Source organism: Anomalospiza imberbis, chromosome 15, assembly GCF_031753505.1.
Source record: "Anomalospiza imberbis isolate Cuckoo-Finch-1a 21T00152 chromosome 15, ASM3175350v1, whole genome shotgun sequence".
Lineage (NCBI taxonomy): Eukaryota > Metazoa > Chordata > Aves > Passeriformes > Viduidae > Anomalospiza > Anomalospiza imberbis.
The window spans coordinates 2,630,416-2,652,967 of NC_089695.1; the positions used below are offsets into that span (position 1 = coordinate 2,630,416).

At 55.9% G+C, this 22,552-nt stretch overlaps 5 protein-coding genes across 5 annotated transcripts; all 5 read right to left on the bottom strand.

Annotated features, from left to right (window-relative positions):
• Positions 1-778: 778 nt before the first annotated feature.
• LOC137483326 (protocadherin beta-15-like) lies at positions 779-3,262 on the bottom strand. Its single transcript, XM_068206313.1, has one exon. The coding sequence runs from the start codon at positions 3,218-3,220 to the stop codon at positions 779-781; it is 2,442 nt and encodes an 813-aa protein (XP_068062414.1). The 5' UTR covers positions 3,221-3,262.
• A 1,873-nt stretch (positions 3,263-5,135) lies between these two features.
• Positions 5,136-7,717, bottom strand: LOC137482894 (protocadherin beta-15-like). The gene has a single exon (XM_068205525.1). It carries the CDS (start codon positions 7,651-7,653, stop codon positions 5,212-5,214), a length of 2,442 nt encoding a protein of 813 aa, XP_068061626.1. The 5' UTR covers positions 7,654-7,717; the 3' UTR covers positions 5,136-5,211.
• Positions 7,718-9,619: 1,902 nt separating this feature from the next.
• On the bottom strand, positions 9,620-12,121 carry LOC137482895 (protocadherin beta-15-like). The gene has a single exon (XM_068205526.1). It carries the CDS (start codon positions 12,083-12,085, stop codon positions 9,644-9,646), a length of 2,442 nt encoding a protein of 813 aa, XP_068061627.1. The 5' UTR covers positions 12,086-12,121; the 3' UTR covers positions 9,620-9,643.
• A 641-nt stretch (positions 12,122-12,762) lies between these two features.
• Positions 12,763-15,738, bottom strand: LOC137482896 (protocadherin beta-16-like). The gene has a single exon (XM_068205528.1). It carries the CDS (start codon positions 15,410-15,412, stop codon positions 12,956-12,958), a length of 2,457 nt encoding a protein of 818 aa, XP_068061629.1. The 5' UTR covers positions 15,413-15,738; the 3' UTR covers positions 12,763-12,955.
• Positions 15,739-16,214: 476 nt separating this feature from the next.
• Positions 16,215-21,465, bottom strand: LOC137482897 (protocadherin beta-16-like). The gene is made up of 2 exons (XM_068205529.1): positions 18,897-21,465; positions 16,215-17,169 (listed from the first exon to the last, which is right to left on the bottom strand). The coding sequence occupies exons 1-2, from the start codon at positions 21,327-21,329 to the stop codon at positions 17,050-17,052; spliced, it is 2,553 nt and encodes an 850-aa protein (XP_068061630.1). The 5' UTR covers positions 21,330-21,465; the 3' UTR covers positions 16,215-17,049.
• Positions 21,466-22,552: the final 1,087 nt, after the last annotated feature.

Genomic DNA, 22,552 nt, shown 5'->3' on the forward strand with positions numbered 1-22,552 from the left:
GCAATCCTGAGGTGACAGATCCCCCAAGCCCTTCTCGGAAGCCGTAGGGAGACTTTGTTGTGCATTTTGCTGCCCTGCTCAGAGCTAGATAGGGAAGGCGAGACTGCTGTTGTGAATGGGTCCAAATCAACTCCTCCCCTGCTGAGCTGGCATTGCCTGAGTTGCAATGGCTGGGTGGGAGCACCTCCCCCAGGCCCCAGTACTGAGGCATCTGCAGATATTCAGTGTCTGAATGGACAAGCTTGTGTTGTCTGTCATAGCGACAAGAAAGCAAAGCACACAGAGCCCTCATCTCAGACAGAGACATCCAGAATCCAGGCAAGGAAGGGCCTAGTGCCCACGTGACACTGCGTCCCAGTACTCGCAACTTCCTTGCTTTCCTGAGGCTCAAAAATGGCTTTTTGCATTTCAGTGAGGATATGATTTGTTTGGCCACCAGTGACATGGTATAAATCTCAGAATAAAAACATCCTATGACTATTCAGACAGCAAGAGAAACAAGAACACAGCTGAGTGCTAACGACACAGTTAAAGCCTGTTGGAAATGGCAGTAAAAGAGCTGGAACAAATTCCTACAAAAGTGAGAGAACCTTTGCCATTTTACAACTGTCGTTGCTCTTTAGATTGGCAGACTGTGTATATTCGGAATATAATTTCAAAAAAGTTGTCTGAACCAAATCCAAAGACAAATATACTGTGAAGGAAGCATTGCCACATGCTGCAACGTGGATCTCCTCCCCCCATGAGCCATGAAGCCTCCAGCTGTGCAGAACCCATGTTAGTTAAAGGAAAGAGCGTTGAAGTGTCCTGCAGAGAGAGTGCCAGCATTGTCTGGGGCCATGTCCTCTGTGCTGACAGGGACACAGGGGAGATCGTGTTCCTCATCCGGGCCCTGGCCCCTGGCGCAGTGCTGTGGGGGCAGGCTGGGCAGGATGGGCTTGAGGAATTTGAACTCACTGTTGCCTGAGCCCGTTGTGAGGCTGATCTCGTAGCAATAGGCGCGGGGCAGGCTCCCTGCAGCGGCTGCATCGGCCAGGCCGCTCTGCAAGTTGTTGGCACCATAAAGCACGTGGCCAGCCTTCAGCTCCTTTCTCCTGCACACCTTGCGAGCGACAAAGACTGCAGCGGAGATGAGGAAGAGGAGTGAGACAAAGACCAAGGAAATTATCAAATAGGTGGTCAGGGAGCCGTCCTGGTCCTCTGTGGCCGGGCTGCTGTGCGGGAGGCGCACGTCTGAGAAGTCCTTGAGCAGGAGAGCGCTCAGAGCTGCCGTGGCTGACAGCGGGGGCTTGCCGTTGTCTCTGACCAGGACAACCAGCTTCTGCTTCACGCTGTCTCTCTCTGTCACCGGCCTCCTCAGACGCACCTCCCCGCTTTGGACGGCCACGGAAAACAGCCCTGGGTCGGTGGCCCTCAGCAGGTGGTAGGAGAGCCAGGAGTTCTGTCCCGAGTCGGCATCGACGGCCACCACTTTGCTGATGAGGTAGCCCACCTCAGCCGACACGGGCACCAGCTCACTGGACGCTGGGCTGCTGTCCTGGGCTGGGTAGAGCACGAGCGGTGCGTTGTCATTCTCGTCCAGCACGACCAGGCGGATGGTGACGTTGGCTCTGAGGGGAGGAGAGCCCGCGTCAGAGGCACTGACCGTCACCTCGGTCTGCCTCAAGTGCTCGTAGTCCAGGGGCCGCAGCACAAACACGTGTCCGTTCTCAGAGTTCACAGAGATGCAGGAGCACGAGGGCCGCTCTGACCCTTGCTCTGGCGCCAGGGAATAGGTCACCTTGGCATTGAGCCCCACGTCAGCATCTGCAGCACTGACGGCCCCAACAAACACCGTGGGGATGTTGTTCTCACGCACGTACATGGTGTAGGAGGTCTGGTTGAAGACGGGGGCGTTGTCATTGACATCGGAGATGTCCACCGTGAAGGTCTGGGTGCTTGTGAGAGGAGGCGACCCCGCATCTGCTGCCGTGACACTGAGGACGTACTGAGGTGTCTCCTCGCGGTCCAGCGCGCTCACTGTCACCAACTCATAGTAATTCTTATAGGCTGGCCGCAGGGAGAAGAAGAGCTGATCCTCGAGGGCACAGGAGATCTTCCCGTTGGCACCGGAATCCCGGTCCCTGACCGCAAACAGGGCAACCACCGTGCCGGGCACCGTGTTCTCGGGGAGGGGACTGCTGAAGGAACTGACCAGCAGCTCTGGGGCATTGTCATTCACATCCACCACCTCCACCAACACTTTGCAGATTGCTGACAGGCCCCCACCATCTCTGGCCCTCACACTGAGCTCGTGAGAGTTTGCTGCTTCAAAGTCCAGAGGTTTTGTGAGTTTAATTTCACCAGTTATGGGATCAATCACAAATGCAGAGTCACTCTGTCCCACTGTCTGGCTGAACTGGTAGGAAATTTCCCCATTAAGTCCTGCATCCTGGTCAGTTGCCAGGACAGTCAGAACCACAGAGCCTTCTGGCATGTTTTCTAAAACCTCTCCTATGTACACCTCCTGTGTGAAAAGGGGAGCATTGTCATTTACATCTAGAATGACAATTTTCACTTCTGTACTGCCACTCCTGGGAGGGGAGCTCCCATCCACAGCAATAACACTGAAACCCATCTCTGCATGCTCCTCTCTGTCTAGTGGCTTTTCCAGGACCAGTTCAAGATACTTTTTGCCTGTATCGCGAGTCCCATAGGAGACAGTAAAATACTCGTTCTCAGGTGAGATGCGGTATGCCTGGATGCTGTTGCTGCCAATATCGAGGTCCTGAGCCAACTCTAGTGGGAAGAGAGTGCCAGGGTCACTCCTTTCTAGGATGTCAAAAGTAACTCGTTCCTCGGGGAAGACGGGCGAATGGTCATTGATATCGTCCAGAGTCACCTCGACCCGAAAGAACTGCAGGGGGCTGGAGAGCAGCAGCTCGAAGGGGAGCATGCAGGTGGCGGACTGGCCGCACAGCTCCTCCCGGTCCAGCCTCCCCGCCACGACGAGGCGGCCGGAGGCGCGGTCGAAGCGAAAATGCTGCCGGCCGTCCTCCGAGACCAGGCGGGCGCGGCGAGCCGAGAGCTGCGCCGGCGTCAGCCCCGCATCCTCCGCCAGCTTGCCCACCAGGGAGCCGCTTTCCGCCTCCTCGGCTACGGAGTAGCGGATGGGCTCGGCGCGAGCGTGCGGCAGCGAGAGGAAAGCAGAGAGACAAAGCACTTGCCTTGCGAGCGCCATGGCGCGGCGGCGGCGGCGGCGGCGGCGGCGGCGGCCGGTGTCGGTCTCGCGGATGATCCGGGCGATTCCCCGCGGAGAGCGGCGAAGTGGAAGGCGGACGTCTTCTCTCGCTGCTTCAGATTCTGCCGGCGGCCCGTACGGCAGCCGGGGTGTCCCGGCAGCGGCTGCAATCCCTTCCGCAGCCTGTGCCACCTCCGCCCGGCTGCGCTGCGCTGGTCTAAGCTGAGCTGAGCTGCACTGAGCTGAACTGGGCTGGGCTGTGCCGTGCCGTGCCGGGCTGCGCTGCGCTGTGCCGGTCCGGGCTCGGCCGCCTCCGCTGCCGCAGCCGCTCGGCGCCGCCTTGGCCGAGGGCACCACCCAGCGGTGCGCGCTGGGACTGCAGCCGCCGCCGCCCGCAGCCCGCGCTGCCGCTCGCCCCGGCCCGCGATTCCGAGCCCACCGAGACAGCCGGGCCAAGAACGGAACGCGGCCCGAACCAGCACAGCCTAAAGACGAGGCTGAGTCCAGAAGGACAGAGCCTCCTCCCGCAGCAGGAGAAACCGAGCGCAGATAGGGCGATGGTGACCGCACGGGCATGCCAATGAACACTCTCCCGGCTGCATCTGCACACTCAGGAACTGTACCCACCCAACATTGCTTCCGACAAGCGACACACTGGGAAAGTAACTCGCACAATTCTGAAAAGTCTTGACAGGGCTTTCCCAGAAAGAACGTCTCTACGAAGGATTCTGTCTCCACTAAAGGAGGTACGATGCTCTTTTTATTTCCGTCTAACATAATTTTTCAGTTTCTAAACCCAGAGTCATACCAATTTACACTGTTAAACTCTATAACGTCAGCTCATCACAGCGAGTGGGAAACTTTCTGAGTATTTCATGCATCACAGACATCATTCAAACAGCCAGCAATTCTAGATAGGGTGGCATTCCTCTAGAGGAACAGGCAAGGTAATGTGCAAACACATTTCAGAGAGCAGGAGAAAGGGCAAAACGGAGAATGCAAATGCTCTAACACATATGGGAAAGTCATATGCGTCAAGTCCCAACAACAAAGCGCTGAATTCTCTAAGAAGAATGAGGAAACAAAACTCAAATTCCTTTTCCAATCTTTTTCAAACTTTCAAGTTCTTGATTTTACCCTCAGAAAATTCTTTGATTTTCATGCCCCCAGAGATGATGAATAAGTTTTCATTGCTCTGTGCAGTCATACACTCTCCAAACACAGACTGACCTGTCACTGCTATATTTCCAAGGCAAGTGCAAGGAGACAGAACAACAAATGCACACTTATAGGCCAAAGGAAGACTTTTGTTATGCGTTTTGCTGCTCTGCTGTGTTTTGGAAGGATCAAAAGTCCAGTCTACTTTCAGGCAGAGCTGGAATTGCCTGCACTGTAATGGCTGGATGGGAGAAATTCACCCTTTCTGTGGGCAGCATTAGCAAAGCACCTGCACACGCACCATGGCTATACAGACAGATATACTGACAAGACGGTGTGACACACAGAGCCCACCCATCTCAGACAGAGACATCCAAAACCCAGAAAGAAAAAGCCCCATGCTAATAGAACATTATGACACAGTATTCAGAACGGCCTTGCTTCTCTGGGGAAAGGGTTTTGTGTCATTTCAGCCAATGTGAGCTTTGTCTATGCAACTGTGCCACTGAGCTATGAAAAAAACAAGAAGTCCAAGGTCTGGTCTGAGAGCAAGAGACAAAGAGCAAATCTGGGAGTGCATTATTAAAGCCTATCCGAAAGGGTAATTACATAGGAGAAATAGACTATTGTCTGAGGAAGAGAATCAGAGTATATTTTTTTTCTGCAATTTTGTATTTGGAGAGGCAGACAAAGTATACACTGACTTGGAATTTTCATGAAATTGGCTATGCCTATTGGGAACATACTTTCTCTGGAGGAACCATTGCCAGGTGCTGCAACATGGATCTCCTCCTCCCATGGGCCATGAAGCCTCCAGCTGTGCAGAACCCATGTTAGTTAAAGGAAAGAGCGTTGAAGTGTCCTGCAGAGAGAGTCCCAGCATTGTCTGGGGCCATGTCCTCTGTGCTGACAGGGACACAGGGGAGATCGTGTTCCTCATCCGGGCCCTGGCCCCTGGCGCAGTGCTGTGGGGGCAGGCTGGGCAGGATGGGCTTGAGGAATTTGAACTCGCTGTTGCCCGAGCCCGTTGTGAGGCTGATCTCGTAGCAATAGGCGCGGGGCAGGCTCCCTGCAGCGGCTGCATCGGCCAGGCCGCTCTGCAAGTTGTCGGCACCATAAAGCACGTGGCCAGCCTTCAGCTCCTTTCTCCTGCACACCTTGCGAGCGACAAAGACTGCGGCGGAGATGAGGAAGAGGAGTGAGACAAAGACCAAGGCAATGATTAAATAGGTGGTCAGGGAGCCGTCCTGATCCTCTGTGGCCGGGCTGCTGTGCGGGAGGTGCACGTCTGAGAAGTCCTTGAGCAGGAGAGCGCTCAGAGCTGCCGTGGCTGACAGCGGGGGCTTGCCGTTGTCTCTGACCAGGACAACCAGCTTCTGCTTCACGCTGTCTCTCTCTGTCACCGGCCTCCTCAGACGCACCTCCCCGCTTTGGACGGCCACGGAAAACAGCCCTGGGTCGGTGGCCCTCAGCAGGTGGTAGGAGAGCCAGGAGTTCTGTCCCGAGTCGGCATCGACGGCCACCACTTTGCTGATGAGGTAGCCCGCCTCAGCCGACACGGGCACCAGCTCACTGGACGCTGGGCTGCTGTCCTGGGCTGGGTAGAGCACGAGCGGTGCGTTGTCATTCTCGTCCAGCACGACCAGGCGGACGGTGACGTTGGCTCTGAGGGGAGGAGAGCCCGCGTCAGAGGCACTGACCGTCACCTCGGTCTGCCTCAAGTGCTCGTAGTCCAGGGGCCGCAGCACAAACACGTGTCCGTTCTCAGAGTTCACAGAGATGCAGGAGCACGAGGGCCGCTCTGCCCCTTGCTCTGGTGCCAGGGAATAGGTCACCTTGGCATTGAGCCCCACGTCAGCATCTGCAGCACTGACGGCCCCAACAAACACCGTGGGGACGTTGTTCTCACGCACGTACATGGTGTAGGAGGTCTGGTTGAAGACGGGGGCGTTGTCATTGACATCGGAGATGTCCACCGTGAAGGTCTGGGTGCTTGTGAGAGGAGGCGACCCCGCGTCTGCTGCCGTGACACTGAGGACGTACTGAGGCGTCTCCTCGCGGTCCAGCGCGCTCACTGTCACCAACTCATAGTAATTCTTATAGGCTGGCCGCAGGGAGAAGAAGAGCTGATCCTCGAGGGCACAGGAGATCTTCCCGTTGGCACCGGAATCCCAGTCCCTGACTGCAAACAGGGCAACCACCGTGCCGGGCACCGTGTTCTCGGGGAGGGGACTGCTGAAGGAACTGACCAGCAGCTCTGGGGCATTGTCATTCACATCCACCACCTCCACCAACACTTTGCAGATTGCTGACAGGCCCCCACCATCTGTGGCCCTCACAATGAGCTCGTGAGAGTCTTCTGACTCGAAGTCCAGAGGTTTTGTGATTTTAATTTCACCAGTTGTAGGATCAATCACAAAGGGTGAGTCGCTCTGACCCAGTGCTTCATTGAGTTGATATGAGATGTCCCCATTAAGTCCTGCATCTGGATCAGTTGCCAGCACAGTCAGAACCACAGAGCCTTCGGGCATGTTCTCCAGAATCTTTCCTGTGTACTCCTCCATTGTGAAGATGGGAACATTGTCATTTACATCCAGAATTACAATGTTTACTTGGATGGTCCCGCTTCTGGGAGGAGAGCCCCCGTCCACAGCAATAACTCTGAAACCCACCTCTTCCTGCTCCTCCCTGTCTAGCGGCTTTTCCAAAACAAGCAAAAGAGAATTCTTGCCTGTAATGCGACTCCCATAGGAGACACTGAAATACTCATTCTTTGGAGAGATGTTGTACTCCTGGACTGTGTTCTGGCCAATGTCAAGGTCGTGAGCTGCCTCCAGCGGGAAACGAGAGCCTGGCTCGCTAGTTTCTGGGATCCTAAAAGTGACTCGATCTTCTCGGAAAACAGGCGAATGGTCATTGATATCGTCCAGAGTCACCTCGACCCGAAAGAACTGCAGGGGGTTGGAGAGCAGCAGCTCGAAGGGGAGCATGCAGGTGGCGGACTGGCCGCACAGCTCCTCCCGGTCCAGCCTCCCCGCCACGACGAGGCGGCCGGAGGCGCGGTCGAAGCGAAAATGCTGCCGGCCGTCCTCCGAGACCAGGCGGGCGCGGCGAGCCGAGAGCTGCGCCGGCGTCAGCCCCGCATCCTCCGCCAGCTTGCCCACCAGGGAGCCGCTTTCCGCCTCCTCGGCTACGGAGTAGCGGATGGGCTCGGCGCGAGCGTGCGGCAGCGAGAGGAAAGCAGAGAGACAAAGCACTTGCCTTGCGAGCGCCATGGCGCGGCGGCGGTGGCGGCGGCCGGTGTCGGTCTCGCGGATGATCCGGGCGATTCCCCGCGGAGAGCGGCGAAGTGGAAGGCGGACGTCTTCTCTCGCTGCTTCAGATTCTGCCGGCGGCCCGTAAGGCAGCCGGGGTGTCCCGGCAGCGGCTGCAATCCCTTCCGCAGCCTGTGCCACCTCCGCCCGGCTGCGCTGCGCTGGTCTAAGCTGAGCTGAGCTGCACTGAGCTGAACTGGGCTGGGCTGTGCCGTGCCGTGCCGGGCTGCGCTGCGCTGTGCCGGTCCGGGCTCGGCCGCCTCCGCTGCCGCAGCCGCTCGGCGCCGCCTTGGCCGAGGGCACCACCCAGCGGTGCGCGCTGGGACTGCAGCCGCCGCCGCCCGCAGCCCGCGCTGCCGCTCGCCCCGGCCCGCGATTCCGAGCCCACCGAGACAGCCGGGCCAAGAACGGAACGCGGCCCGAACCAGCACAGCCTAAAGACGAGGCTGAGTCCAGAAGGACAGAGCCTCCTCCCGCAGCAGGAGAAACCGAGCGCAGATAGGGCGATGGTGACCGCACGGGCATGCCAATGAACACTCTCCCGGCTGCATCTGCACACTCAGGAACTGTACCCACCCAACATTGCTTCCGACAAGCGACACACTGGGAAAGTAACTCGCACAATTCTGAAAAGTCTTGACAGGGCTTTCCCAGAAAGAACGTCTCTACGAAGGATTCTGTCTCCACTAAAGGAGGTACGATGCTCTTTTTATTTCCGTCTAACATAATTTTTCAGTTTCTAAACCCAGAGTCATACCAATTTACACTGTTAAACTCTATAACGTCAGCTCATCACAGCGAGTGGGAAACTTTCTGAGTATTTCATGCATCACAGACATCATTCAAACAGCCAGCAATTCTAGATAGGGTGGCATTCCTCTAGAGGAACAGGCAAGGTAATGTGCAAACACATTTCAGAGAGCAGGAGAAAGGGCAAAACGGAGAATGCAAATGCTCTAACACATATGGGAAAGTCATATGCGTCAAGTCCCAACAACAAAGCGCTGAATTCTCTAACAAGAATGAGGAAACAAAACTCAAATTCCTTTTCCAATCTTTTTCAAACTTTCAAGTTCTTGATTTTACCCTCAGAAAATTCTTTGATTTTCATGCCCCCAGAGATGATGAATAAGTTTTCATTGCTCTGTGCAGTCATACACTCTCCAAACACAGGCTGACCTGTCACTGCTATATTTCCAAGGCAAGTGCAAGGAGACAGAACAACAAATGCACACTTATAGGCCAAAGGAAGACTTTTGTTATGCGTTTTGCTGCTCTGCTGTGTTTTGGAGTGCTCTGCTCTGCCCTGGAAGGATCAAAAGTCCAGTCTACTTTCAGGCAGAGCTGGAATTGCCTGCACTGTAATGGCTGGATGGGAGAAATTCACCCTTTCTGTGGGCAGCATTAGCAAAGCACCTGCACACGCACCATGGCTATACAGACAGATATACTGACAAGACGGTGTGACACACAGAGCCCACCCATCTCAGACAGAGACATCCAAAACCCAGAAAGAAAAAGCCCCATGCTAATAGAACATTATGACACAGTATTCAGAACAGCCTTGCTTCTCTGGGGAAAGGGTTTTGTGTCATTTCAGCCAATGTGAGCTTTGTCTATGCAACTGTGCCACTGAGCTATGAAAAAAACAAGAAGTCCAAGGTCTGGTCTGAGAGCAAGAGACAAAGAGCAAATCTGGGAGTGCATTATTAAAGCCTATCAGAAAGGGCAGTTACATAGGAGAAATAGACTATTGTCTGAGGAAGAGAATCAGAGTATATTTTTTTTCTGCAATTTTGTATTTGGAGAGGCAGACAAAGTACACACTGACTTGGGAAATTGGCTATGCCAATTGGGAACATACTGTCTCTGGAGGAACAATTGCCAGGTGCTGCAACAAGGATCCACTCCCCCCATGAGCCATGAAGCCTCCAGCTGTGCAGAACCCATGTTAGTTAAAGGAAAGAGCGTTGAAGTGTCCTGCAGAGAGAGTGCCAGCATTGTCTGGGGCCATGTCCTCTGTGCTGACAGGGACACAGGGGAGATCGTGTTCCTCATCCGGGCCCTGGCCCCTGGCGCAGTGCTGTGGGGGCAGGCTGGGCAGGATGGGCTTGAGGAATTTGAACTCGCTGTTGCCCGAGCCCGTTGTGAGGCTGATCTCGTAGCAATAGGCGCGGGGCAGGCTCCCTGCAGCGGCTGCATCGGCCAGGCCGCTCTGCAAGTTGTCGGCACCATAAAGCACGTGGCCAGCCTTCAGCTCCTTTCTCCTGCACACCTTGCGAGCGACAAAGACTGCGGCGGAGATGAGGAAGAGGAGTGAGACAAAGACCAAGGCAATGATTAAATAGGTGGTCAGGGAGCCGTCCTGATCCTCTGTGGCCGGGCTGCTGTGCGGGAGGCGCGCGTCTGAGAAGTCCTTGAGCAGGAGAGCGCTCAGAGCTGCCGTGGCTGACAGCGGGGGCTTGCCGTTGTCTCTGACCAGGACAACCAGCTTCTGCTTCACGCTGTCTCTCTCTGTCACCGGCCTCCTCAGACGCACCTCCCCGCTTTGGACGGCCACGGAAAACAGCCCTGGGTCGGTGGCCCTCAGCAGGTGGTAGGAGAGCCAGGAGTTCTGTCCCGAGTCGGCATCGACGGCCACCACTTTGCTGATGAGGAAGCCCGCCTCAGCCGACACGGGCACCAGCTCACTGGACGCTGGGCTGCTGTCCTGGGCTGGGTAGAGCACGAGCGGTGCGTTGTCATTCTCGTCCAGCACGACCAGGTGGACGGTGACGTTGGCTCTGAGGGGAGGAGAGCCCGCGTCAGAGGCACTGACCGTCACCTCGGTCTGCCTCAAGTGCTCATAGTCCAGGGGCCGCAGCACAAACACGTGTCCGTTCTCAGAGTTCACAGAGATGCAGGAGCACGAGGGCCGCTCTGACCCTTGCTCTGGCGCCAGGGAATAGGTCACCTTGGCATTGAGCCCCACGTCAGCATCTGCAGCACTGACGGCCCCAACAAACACCGTGGGGACGTTGTTCTCACGCACGTACATGGTGTAGGAGGTCTGGTTGAAGACGGGGGCGTTGTCATTGACATCGGAGATGTCCACCGTGAAGGTCTGGGTGGTTGTGAGAGGAGGCGACCCCGCGTCTGCTGCCGTGACACTGAGGACGTACTGAGGCGTCTCCTCGCGGTCCAGCGCGCTCACTGTCACCAACTCATAGTAATTCTTATAGGCTGGCCGCAGGGAGAAGAAGAGCTGATCCTCGAGGGCACAGGAGATCTTCCCGTTGGCACCGGAATCCCGGTCCCTGACCGCAAACAGGGCAACCACCGTGCCGGGCACCGTGTTCTCGGGGAGGGGACTGCTGAAGGAACTGACCAGCAGCTCTGGGACATTGTCATTCACATCCACCACCTCCACCAACACTTTGCAGATTGCTGACAGGCCCCCTCCGTCTCTGGCCCTCACAATCAGCTCGTGAGTTTCTCCTGCCTCGAAGTCCAGAGGTTTTGTGATTTTAATTTCACCAGTTGTGGGATCAATCACAAATGCAGAGTCACTCTGTCCCACTGTCTGGCTGAGTTGATAGGTGATGTCCCCATTAAGTCCTGCATCTGGATCAGCTGCCAGCACAGTCAGAACCACAGAGCCTTCGGGCATGTTCTCCAGAACCTTTGCAATATAACGATCTTGCGTGAATTTCGGAGTATTGTCATTTACATCTAGAATGATAATAGAGATCTCGATGGTCCCGCTTCTGGGAGGGGAGCCCCCGTCCACAGCAATAACACTGAAACCCATCTCTGCCTGCTCCTCCCTGTCTAGTGGCTTTTCCAGAACAAGTTCAAGATATTTGTCAGTATTACTCCGACTCCCATAGGAGACACTGAAATACTCATTCTCTGGAGAGATGTTGTACTCCTGGACTGTATTCTGGCCAATATCAAGGTCCTGAGCCGCCTCCAGCGGGAAAAGGGAACCGGGGTCGCTCTTTTCGGGTATCCTAAAAGTGACTCGTTCCTCGGGGAAGACGGGCGAATGGTCATTGATATCGTCCAGAGTCACCTCGACCCGAAAGAACTGCAGGGGGCTGGCGAGCAGCAGCTCGAAGGGGAGCATGCAGGTGGCGGACTGGCCGCACAGCTCCTCCCGGTCCAGCCTCCCCGCCACGACGAGGCGGCCGGAGGCGCGGTCGAAGCGAAAATGCTGCCGGCCGTCCTCCGAGACCAGGCGGGCGCGGCGAGCCGAGAGCTGCGCCGGCGTCAGCCCCGCATCCTCCGCCAGCTTGCCCACCAGGGAGCCGCTTTCCGCCTCCTCGGCTACGGAGTAGCGGATGGGCTCGGCGCGAGCGTGCGGCAGCGAGAGGAAAGCAGAGAGACAAAGCACTTGCCTTGCGAGCGCCATGGCGCGGCGGCGGCGGCGGCGGCGGCGGCCGGTGTCGGTCTCGCGGATGATCCGGGCGATTCCCCGCGGAGAGCGGCGAAGTGGAAGGCGGACGTCTTCTCTCGCTGCTTCAGATTCTGCCGGCGGCCCGTACGGCAGCCGGGGTGTCCCGGCAGCGGCTGCAATCCCTTCCGCAGCCTGTGCCACCTCCGCCCGGCTGCGCTGCGCTGGTCTAAGCTGAGCTGAGCTGCACTGAGCTGAACTGGGCTGGGCTGTGCCGTGCCGTGCCGGGCTGCGCTGCGCTGCGCCGGTCCGGGCTCGGCCGCCTCCGCTGCCGCAGCCGCTCGGCGCCGCCTTGGCCGAGGGCACCACCCAGCGGTGCGCGCTGGGACTGCAGCCGCCGCCGCCCGCAGCCCGCGCTGCCGCTCGCCCCGGCCCGTGGAGCCGCGCGCACAGCGGGGCTCCTGCGGCAGGATGCGCTCCCATCCTCCGGGGAGAGAAGCGCTAGGGAGGATAGGCAGTAGCCCTGGGAGAGTTCTGACGCCGGAGCATCGCCGGCAGCTCTTCCGCTTCCCGTCTTCTCCCCTCGCTGCCCCGAGCTCCCGGTCTGGTGTGCTCTTGTCTAGCGATAGGCGCCTCCGCGACTTTCGAGAAACGCGGCCGCAAGAGCCGCACAACAGGGTAGTATGAGGCAGAGGCTGAACCCGGAGCGACTGAGCTCCCTTGCCCGGCAGGAGAAACCAGCCTGGAGCCTAAGCAGGGAGAGTACGCCAGCAACAGCAGGGAACGGTACTACAGCTACTGGGGAATCTTAGGCTGAGGATGGGGAAGGGACGTGCGTCCCAGCACGGCTCAGGCATGGACGCGCACGCCTACCGGCCAGTCTTGCGGCTAAAAACGAGGAGTGGCTGTGCTCCTCGCCTGGGCTTCCCTGTCGCAGGCAGGCTGCGAGTGGCCTAGCGGCTCCTCGTCCTTGTTCAGTCCCGCCTCAGCATTGCTATGAAGGCTGGGCAGGACAGGCCTTAGGAACTGGAATTGACTCTTCCCCGAGCCGCTGGTCAGACACATTTCATAGCGGTAAGCCGGTGACAGAGTACCTGTGCTGCCCACGCCCACGCCGTCGCTGGTGAAATCTCCATCCGCGTAGCAGCTGGGAGAGGGAGGAGGAAGTTCTGCCCGGACGCGAGCTTTGCAGAGAGTGTTCGCCGCCAAGACGAGGACGGACAAGAGGAAAAGGGACGAGACACAGCACAGGGAGGCGATGAGGTAAGTGGTGAGCATTTCCTCCTCGGCCATCTGCGGCTGCTGTCCGCTCGCAGGATCGTGGCCAAGCTGGTGGAAGGCATCGGAGAAATCGTCTACCAGTGCCACGGCGAGGGTGGCAGTGGCAGAGCGTGGCGGCTGCCCGCGGTCCCGCACCAGCACGATGAGCCTCTGCCGGGGCGCGTCCCTCTCTGTCACGGCCCGCGCCGTGCGCACCTCGCCGCTGTGCAGCCCCACGCGGAACAGCCCCGGCTCCGTGGCCTTGGCCAGCTCGTACGACAGCCACGCGTTCTGCCCCGCGTCCGCGTCCACCGCCACCACCTTGGCCACCAGGTAGCCGGAGGGTGCCCAGCGCGGCACCAGCTCTCCGGCCGCGCTGCTGTCGGGGGCCGGGTGCAGCAGCACGGGCGCGTTATCGTTCTCGTCCCGCACGACGATGTGCAGCACGGCCTGGGCGCTGAGCGGCGGGGAGCCGCCGTCGGCTGCGCGCACTGTCACCTCGAAGGCAGGGACCTTCTCGTAGTCCAGTGGGCGCAAACTCCGGACAGTTCCACTCTCCGCGTCCACTGACACGAATGATGCCGCGGCAGGGGTGCCTGTCGGCGGCGGCACTAGCGAGTATCTCACGCGGGCATTCTCTCCCGCGTCTGGGTCCGTGGCACTGAGGTGGCCCAGGCTCCTCCCCGCGGGCTCGTTTTCGCTCATCACCATGGTGTAAATGGCCTGGGTGAAGGTGGGTGCATTGTCGTTCACATCCAAGAGCCGCAGGAGCAGGGTCTTGGATGCCGAGAGGGCGGGGGAGCCCTCGTCTCGAGCTCGCACCGTCACGTTGTATTCCTCCACCAGCTCCCGGTCCAGCGTTTCTGATGTCACCAGCGCGTACGCGTCGGCTGCCAGCAGCGTGATCCTGAAGGGTTGCTCTCCTGACAGCTCACAAGTCGTCCTGCCATTGTCCCCGGAGTCCCGGTCCCGCACATTGAAGAGGGCCACCACGGTGTTGGGAGGGGCGGCTTCGGAGAGAGTGCTGGTGAGCGAGGTGATGATCACCTCGGGGGCATTATCATTCACGTCCTTCACCTGCACCTCCACCTTGCAATGGGTGGAGAGGCCCCCTCCATCTAAGGCCTGAACATCTATCTCATAGGTTTTTGTTTCTTCATAATCCAAAGCCTTTTTGAGCCGAATCTGACCTGTCTCTGGGCTTATTTTAAATGTCTCGAAATTTTCCTCTGAATTTTGAACTATGGAATAGACGATTTCTCCGTTTGTGCCTGCGTCTAAATCGCTTGCAGACACTACCACCACTAAGGTATCCTGGGAGCTATTTTCCATTACGGAGACTGTATACAAACTTCGAGTAAATACTGGGCTGTTGTCATTTATATCCAGGACTACCACGCGGATTAAAGCTGTGCCAGACCGCGGTGGATTCCCACCATCCACAGCCGTGATGATGAAAGCAACTTCTGCCTGCTGCTCCCGGTCCAGGGCTCGATCCAACACCAGCTCGGCGTACCTCCCGCCGTCACTCCGCCGCCGGGTGTAGACAAGGAAATAGTCGTTCGAGCTGATACTATAGTGCTGAAGGCTATTGTTCCCCACGTCTGGATCGTGAGCGCTTTCCAACAAAAACCGAGTTCCCGGCATTGTCGACTCCGAAATCTTTAAAACAATCTCTTTATTTAAGAACACAGGAGCATGATCGTTTATATCGGTGAGTCTTACCTCAGCTCGGAAGGACTGCAGTGGGCTCTCCAGCAGCACCTCAAAACGCACCAAGCAGGGTTCGCTCTGTCCACACATCTCTTCCCGGTCCATCTGCTCTCTCACCACCAAATCCCCGGTGTGCTGGTTCAGCTGTAAATACTGCTTTTCTCCTTCAGGAACGACTCGAGCCTGACGAGCCAATAATTCCTCACCGGTTAGTCCCAAATCCTTAGCGATATTCGCCACAAAAGAGCCTCTCCCCGCCTCTTCGGGCACAGAGTACTGAGCGGTTTCTGCTCTCATCCCCGAGACGCAGAGGACAAGGATCAGAGCCGCCGCTCGCCCCGGGAGCGGTTCCTCACTCTTCCTCGGCTTCATTCCCTTCCAGAGACCCGATCTCCTCTCCTGTAAGCTGGATGGAGCTGCCGACACAGCCTGCCGACCCCCGAGCGGAGCAGCCCGAGATGGTGCAGCCCCGCCCGCCCGAATCGCGGGGGCGCGGAACTGGGAGCTGCGCGGAGCTTCCGCGGTCAGCAGCGGCACCAGGCGGCCGATCAGTAGAAGGATTCGAAGATTTCCCAGCGCAAAGCCTGGAAAGCAGAGATTAACGGCTGGTTTTCTCTCTTCCTAGGTCAAAGCATAGAGATTTATATGTCCATACAACCGTATTCAAAATATGGCCACTGGCTGAATGAGCAAAGCCTCTGTTTGCCTTCTATGTCAAAATGGAGTTTATTTAAAGCTGGGTTGTTCCTTTTGTTTTGGTTCCCCCCCTCCCCAGTGTGAACGCTTTGAATAAATTACTTTCCGGCTATTCAGCTAGAACAGCTGTGTATGGTTACAGGGGTCCAGCCACCAGGTGAGGTGGTCTTTTAACCAGCTATCGCCAGAGTCGTTCTCGGAATGGACAGAGATTGTTCCCGCAGTTCACCACCTGTTCTGCTGGGAGCCTTTGGGAATGGGCTGGAGGCAGCATCTCAGACCTCAGCTCCACCCAGAAAAAAATTCCTCAGCCTTGCTCCGACCTCTGAGACCATCCTATTTCCCAGGTCGTTCTGATTTCCCCTGCATAAATTCCACTCCAGATGCACGGATTTATTCCCAAAATCCTGCTTTTGAGTTGGTTATTTCCTTGGCCATGACTGTGGCAATTGATCTCGAGACTGCACACTCACCCAAGGGAGTTCCAAGTAGATTTTATTTTTTTCTGTCATCACTCATATGACTCTTAAAAATTGTTAAATGACAGGAATTATCACTTTACTTTATAGTTTAATACTGACTGACGAAAGAAAAACAGAAAATTTTTGACACCCTATATTCTACAGTGTCCTAAGCTAATTGTAAATGGTTTCATCTATTTTACTGAAAAACCACAAACAATACTTCTAATTATCTTGGTTTTTAAAAACTGTGAAATAGCATTTTCAACTTTATGGAAAAAAAAAAGGAAGAAAGAATACATTGCTCAAAGCTCACTCTTTACAATGAGGAGAGCCTGTAAGTTCCTGGTCAAATATGCCAACTGTGCCAATGCCAGTAGTTCAAAATGTAAACAGCTTCTGCTTATTTTGTAAGAAATTCCTTTGCAAGCACCACCTAATTTTGCATAATATCTGTTTTGCCTGGTGTTGAATACACGGCAGAAAAATTAAGATATTATTACAAAGCTCTCTCCATAAAAATAAAGAAATAAACAAAGCACGAAAGGAAACCCCCCAGAGAATGCGGTGTAACAAGAAGTTAAAGATCTGCTGCCAGTTTTCAGTATTTCTGCAAGTATGTAGAAGCAGTAGCATTCTCACAATCATACATTATTATGTAATCAACATGCAGCACGGTTCTTCTCCTCCATTGACATCACAATTATAAAATACCTACACGAATAAAGTACTGCTCAAGGGGAAAGTACTCTCACAGAGAACGCTTCATCTCCCTGGTACTTTTTAGAGACGTGTTTGGTCTCTATGTTCCCTTTTCCCTGTGAGGACAGACAAACTTGTCTTTCTTTTAATTTATTGATGGGTGAGCCAAGGGTTTTGCTCAGAACTGACATTTAGCTCCAGCTCCCTGTTTGCAGGGCAAACTGCATCAGCAGCTCTGGGCCTTGTATCTTCAGAGAGGGGAGCACTGCCCTGCAAAGAACAGAGAGAGAGGTTGTCATTTGGTGTTGAAGGAAAGCAGGCGTCACCGAGAAGCTTAGAGGATTTGTCGTACACCACTGCCTGCATCACACCACTCCTCTCTACCGAGAGCCAAAGAGAAGGCAAGACTTGGTGGATCTCTGACCTGAATGGAGAACACCTGAAGTCAGAAACCATCCTCCAAAAAAGGTACTATTGCAAAACCTAATGAGTCTCTATAAAACTTTTATGAGTTTTAAGTAATTCGAAATGGTGAGAGCCCCAAACAGAAACCACTTTCTCACTAACAGAAAATGTGGTTTAATGCTGATATATCAAGAAGGGGCCTTGTCTTCCCTGAGGCTACTGTGATTCTGACACCCTGCAGTAAAGTGAGTCCAAGTCACCGGTGGTTATGAAAAATGAAAGTATTAACTGACCCTGATGGTGTTTGTGTTTCTCCAACCTCATATACTTTCATCATCCTGTCCACTGTGAAATGCTAAATGGATACTTGGACACTCTCCATGGAGTCCCCACAGCATCCCATACTGAGAGGTGATTGACTCTGATAACCACACTTTTCTGGCCAACACTATCCATGCAAGTCACAAAAATATAAGAGAATTTAAGGGCAGAGGTTTCCACCTCCGTAGCTTCCAGCAGTTTGTAAGACAGCTTGAGTTCAGCACTGCCACCACCCTGGTGAATGGCACATGGCAGCACCAAGTGCCAGCTCCCAACAGCAGCGCAGAGGACATTGCTGGTGACACCCCTTTGCACAGCTGTCCCTGTAGTCCCATCTGACGCTGGACAGGCCACTACATTCCCGTTACAGCCACCTCTGGGAGGACAGATCCCTAGGAATGGTGTCATTCCTGCTCCAGGTCCCCACAGGCTCTACACAGTGTGTGAGCAGAAGCCACATGTGTGTAGGTACATGGTTTGTGGTAAGTGGGAGTGGGGCTGCGGCCGAGCCTCATCCCTAATGGGCTTCAGCTGTGCAGGACAGGTGAGCAGCATTGAAGGTAATGAGATCTGGAGTGCCCAGGTGCACTGACCTACCACAAAAAGGTAGAGAGGACACACAGGTGCAATGCATGAACATGAAGGGTGTAAAAGGTTGGGCTAAAGAACAACAAGGGAAGACGTTTGGAGCATTCTGAAGTGGTATGGTATTACTCTGTATGGGCTGACGCTTGAAGCCTTCTGAAATTGTATGGTGATACTCTGTGTATTGTGGCCATCTCAGCTGCAACACATCTCTACCTGTAATTTTCACCTTCTCATGGCCCAACTAGTCCCCTTTGAAGTGACACCAAAGACTTCACCTATCATGAATGTTCAGCATAGATGGGTGCAGCTGTCCAGAGAGGTGATGGGTACCCCAACTCTGGAAATATCCAAGGTCGGGTTGCTCAGAGCCAGCCTGACCTAGTTGAAAGTATCTGTGCTCATTGCATGAGGGTTTGGACTTAGTGGCTTTTAAAGGTCCATTCCAACCCAAAATGTTCTGTCCTTCTATGATGCAGAGAGGTGTGGTTAGTCAGCATTTGGGGAGCAGCTGAGCCCCGTTGGATCCTCCTGGGAGGCCTCTCCAGCAGTTCTGAGATGCCTTCTATCATCTCCTCCCACCCCAGGGACTCCTTCACTAGCAGTTCTGCAGCTTCAATAGTCCTTGCTTCCAGGGCTTGTCACACCTCCCTCCCGCCTGCCCGATCGCCCTGTCAGTCCCTCACCTGTGCGGTCCAGTCGCCCGCGCCCCCGAGGTTGGCCGCATCCTGCGAGCACACCGAGCTCCGCTGCTCGCCCGGGCCGGGAGGCAGCCCGGCGGGGAAGCAGGGGAAGAGCGGCCTGAGGAAACGGAACTCGCTGTTGACGGTCCCGGCGGCGAAGCAGACGTCGTAGACGTAGCTGCGGGGCAGGGAGCCCGCGCTGCTCTCCGTGGCAGTCGGGAAGGTGGGCAAATTCTCCGTCTCGCTCCGCCTGGCCCGCCGCACCTTCACTACCACGGCGGCCACCGCGGTGGCGAGGAACAGCGCCGACACGCACACGAGGGAGGCGATGAGGTACAGAGTAAGCGGCCCGTCGGGCTCGGCGGCCGGTGCCTCCTCGCTCACCCGTAAATGGGCTTCGGAGAAGCCGTCCACCAGTGCCACGGCGAGGGTGGCAGTGGCAGAGCGTGGCGGCTGCCCGCGGTCCCGCACCAGCACGATGAGCCTCTGCCGGGGCGCGTCCCTCTCTGTCACGGCCCGCGCCGTGCGCACCTCGCCGCTGTGCAGCCCCACGCGGAACAGCCCCGGCTCCGTGGCCTTGGCCAGCTCGTACGACAGCCACGCGTTCTGCCCCGCGTCCGCGTCCACCGCCACCACCTTGGCCACCAGGTAGCCGGAGGGTGCCCAGCGCGGCACCAGCTCTCCGGCCGCGCTGCTGTCGGGGGCCGGGTGCAGCAGCACGGGCGCGTTATCGTTCTCGTCCCGCACGACGATGTGCAGCACGGCCTGGGCGCTGAGCGGCGGGGAGCCGCCGTCGGCTGCGCGCACTGTCACCTCGAAGGCGCGCACCTTCTCATAGTCCAGCGGGCGGAGGATATAAACATCCCCGTTTTCAGCGTTGACTGACACTTCGGGCTGCTCTTTGCCCTCCGGCCGCACCAGTGCGTAGTTCACGCGGGCATTTATTCCTGTGTCGGCGTCCGTGGCCTTCATGCTGCCGATCCGGAGCATGGGGCTGTTGTTCTCCGTGACAGACATGGTGTAAACCTCCTGGGTGAACTCTGGGGGGTTGTCGTTCACATCCGATATCTGCACAAAGATGCTTTCCTGAGAGCTCAGCCGCTTCCTGCCCCAGTCCGTGGCTGTGATGGTAATGTTATACTCTGCCGTCCTCTCCCTGTCCAGAGCCGCGTTTGTTCTCAGTTCGTAGTAATTATCAAAAGTGGGGGTGAGACTGAACGGCAAGTCCCCGTCGATGGAACACTCCGTCCTGCCGTTGTCCCCGGAGTCCCGGTCCCGCACACTGAACAGAGCCACCACGGTGCGTGGCGGGGCGTCCTCGGGAATGGAGGCGCTGAGGGAGGTGAGCGCTATCTCCGGGGCGTTGTCATTCACGTCCAGGACCTCCACCTGCACTTTGCAATGCGCAGACAGCTCTCCGCCGTCCGTGGCTTTCACCACCATCTTGTGGGATTTTGCTTCCTCAAAATCCAGCTTGCCCGCGACTCGTATTTCACCTGTGGTCGGGTTCAGCTGGAAGAGCTGCCGGGATCGCTCTGATGTCTGGGTAAAGGCATAACGCACTTCCCCGTTGGACCCCTCGTCGGGATCCGCGGCAGCGACTCTGACCACCAGCTGCTCCAGGGGGCTGTTCTCAGCCAGGCGCACCTCGTAGGTCTCCCGGTCGAAGACAGGAATATTGTCATTGGCATCCACAACCACGATCCGGACCTGAGCCGTGCCCGACCTGGGTGGTGACCCCCCGTCGGTGGCGGTCAGAAGTAAATTCAGTTCTCCCTGCTCTTCACGATCGAGCTGGCGCTGTAGGACAAGTTCCAGGTATTTTACTCCATCTTTCGCTGTTCCAATAGCGAGGGAGAAATGAGGATTGGGTCCGAGGCTGTAGTTCTGCAAACCGTTAATGCCCACGTCCTGGTCCTGGGCGCTTTCCAGGGGGAAACGGGAGCCAGGAGATGCTGTTTCTAGAATTTTTAAAACCATCTCCTTCTCCGGGAACACGGGCGAGTTGTCGTTTACGTCACGAACTTCCACCTCCCCTCGGATAAGCTGCAACGGATTTTCAAAGAATATCTTAAAGACGAGCGTGCAGGTGTCGCTCTGAGGACAGATCTCCTCTCGGTCCAGCGATTCCTTTGCCGTCAGGACTCCTGTGTTTTGATTGAGTCGGAAAAGCTGCTCGTTCCCCTCGGACACAACGCGGGCTTTGCGAGCCGCGAGCTGGCTCAGAGGAAGCCCCAGGTCCTTGGCGATATTGGCGACAAATGAGTCCCTCTCCATTTCCTCCGGCAGAGAGTAGCGGAGGGTTTCAGCCCCGCTCTGACACACGCAAACACACAGAATAAACAAGATCACTTGCCTCTTTCTGTCTCTGCTCCGTCTCCCACACGTCATCACTCTCCAAAAAAGCCATCCACCGTCCTCCGTGGCTCCCAGCATTTTTTAGTAGCGTCCGAAAAAGAACGGTGTGGGCCAGCAGTCCTGGGGTGAAGGAAACTGGAAGCCCCGGAGTGCTCCGACTCCTCTGCGAGCAGCTCAGCTCACACGGCTTTTTTTGTCTCCCTGTGTCTGCAAACCCGGGGCGGACCGAGGAACGCTCCGGTCCGCGGCCAACATCCCCACCCAGCGTCGGAAGGGGGAATATTTCCTCTCAATCGGGGCAGCGCTGCTGGTTCGGAGTTTGCTGCTTGAACCCGCACTCTTTGTGCCAAAGAGAAGAAAAAAGGTGCGGTGTAAAAGCTCTCCTCTCTCAGAAGTGGGTTCCCTGCCCGCGTACAGAGCGCTGCTCTGGGTATCACATCCCAACTCGCAACCACGAACTCTTCATGCACAGCTTTTGGTTTGCGTTGTGTAGACACGGCAAATTCCTCTGCTACAGAAGAGATTTTCTTTCTCTTCTCCACTTTTTAATCAGCACATGGCGATTAGCAAGTGGGGCGAGTCAGAGAAGCTATTGAAAATGAGAGCTGTTGCCAGAGACCTCACAAGGAATTGTCCCTAAGTAAACGTTTCCTTATCACCCCAGATCGCCATCACAGCAGGATGATAAAGTTGTCCTAGGATACATCATCCTAAAGCTGTTCTTTTCTTACTGGGTATCACACCTAGCCCGACTTTTACACTTTTCTACGTGAAAAAGATGCTAAACTTGAAGTCCTGTATCTGCCTTAGGATGTATGGCCAGCAGCCGGCTAATAAGAAAGGCAAGGAAACAAACAGGGAGCTTCTGAGCTAAACTCCTCCTTATACAAATGCTAACGAGGAGCAACGGAGACAATAGCAAAGATAAGGCTCTCATCACGCTAATTGGCGGGCCATTAAAAGAATAATTGAAACGTAGACTTCAGAGGTTCAACATAAAACCCTGTAAAAGATAAAGGAAAAGAAAAAAGTTCTAAAGATTCTCACGGATAATCAGAAAAAAATGTAATGGAAAAGAACTAATTGATTACGAAGTGTTTGAGGGGGGCTCCAGGAATTTGCAAGGCTTATTATGAGATGATTAGAGGCAGAATCAAACTCGCTAAGAGGGACATGTCTACAGCAGACCTGTTAGGAACAACCGTGGGAAAACGGAGGTGGCAGGAGATATCGAGGGGTACTGTGAGGCAGAATTCGTGCCGGGAACCAGATAAAAACCTCAGCGTCAGGCAGGCACGGCT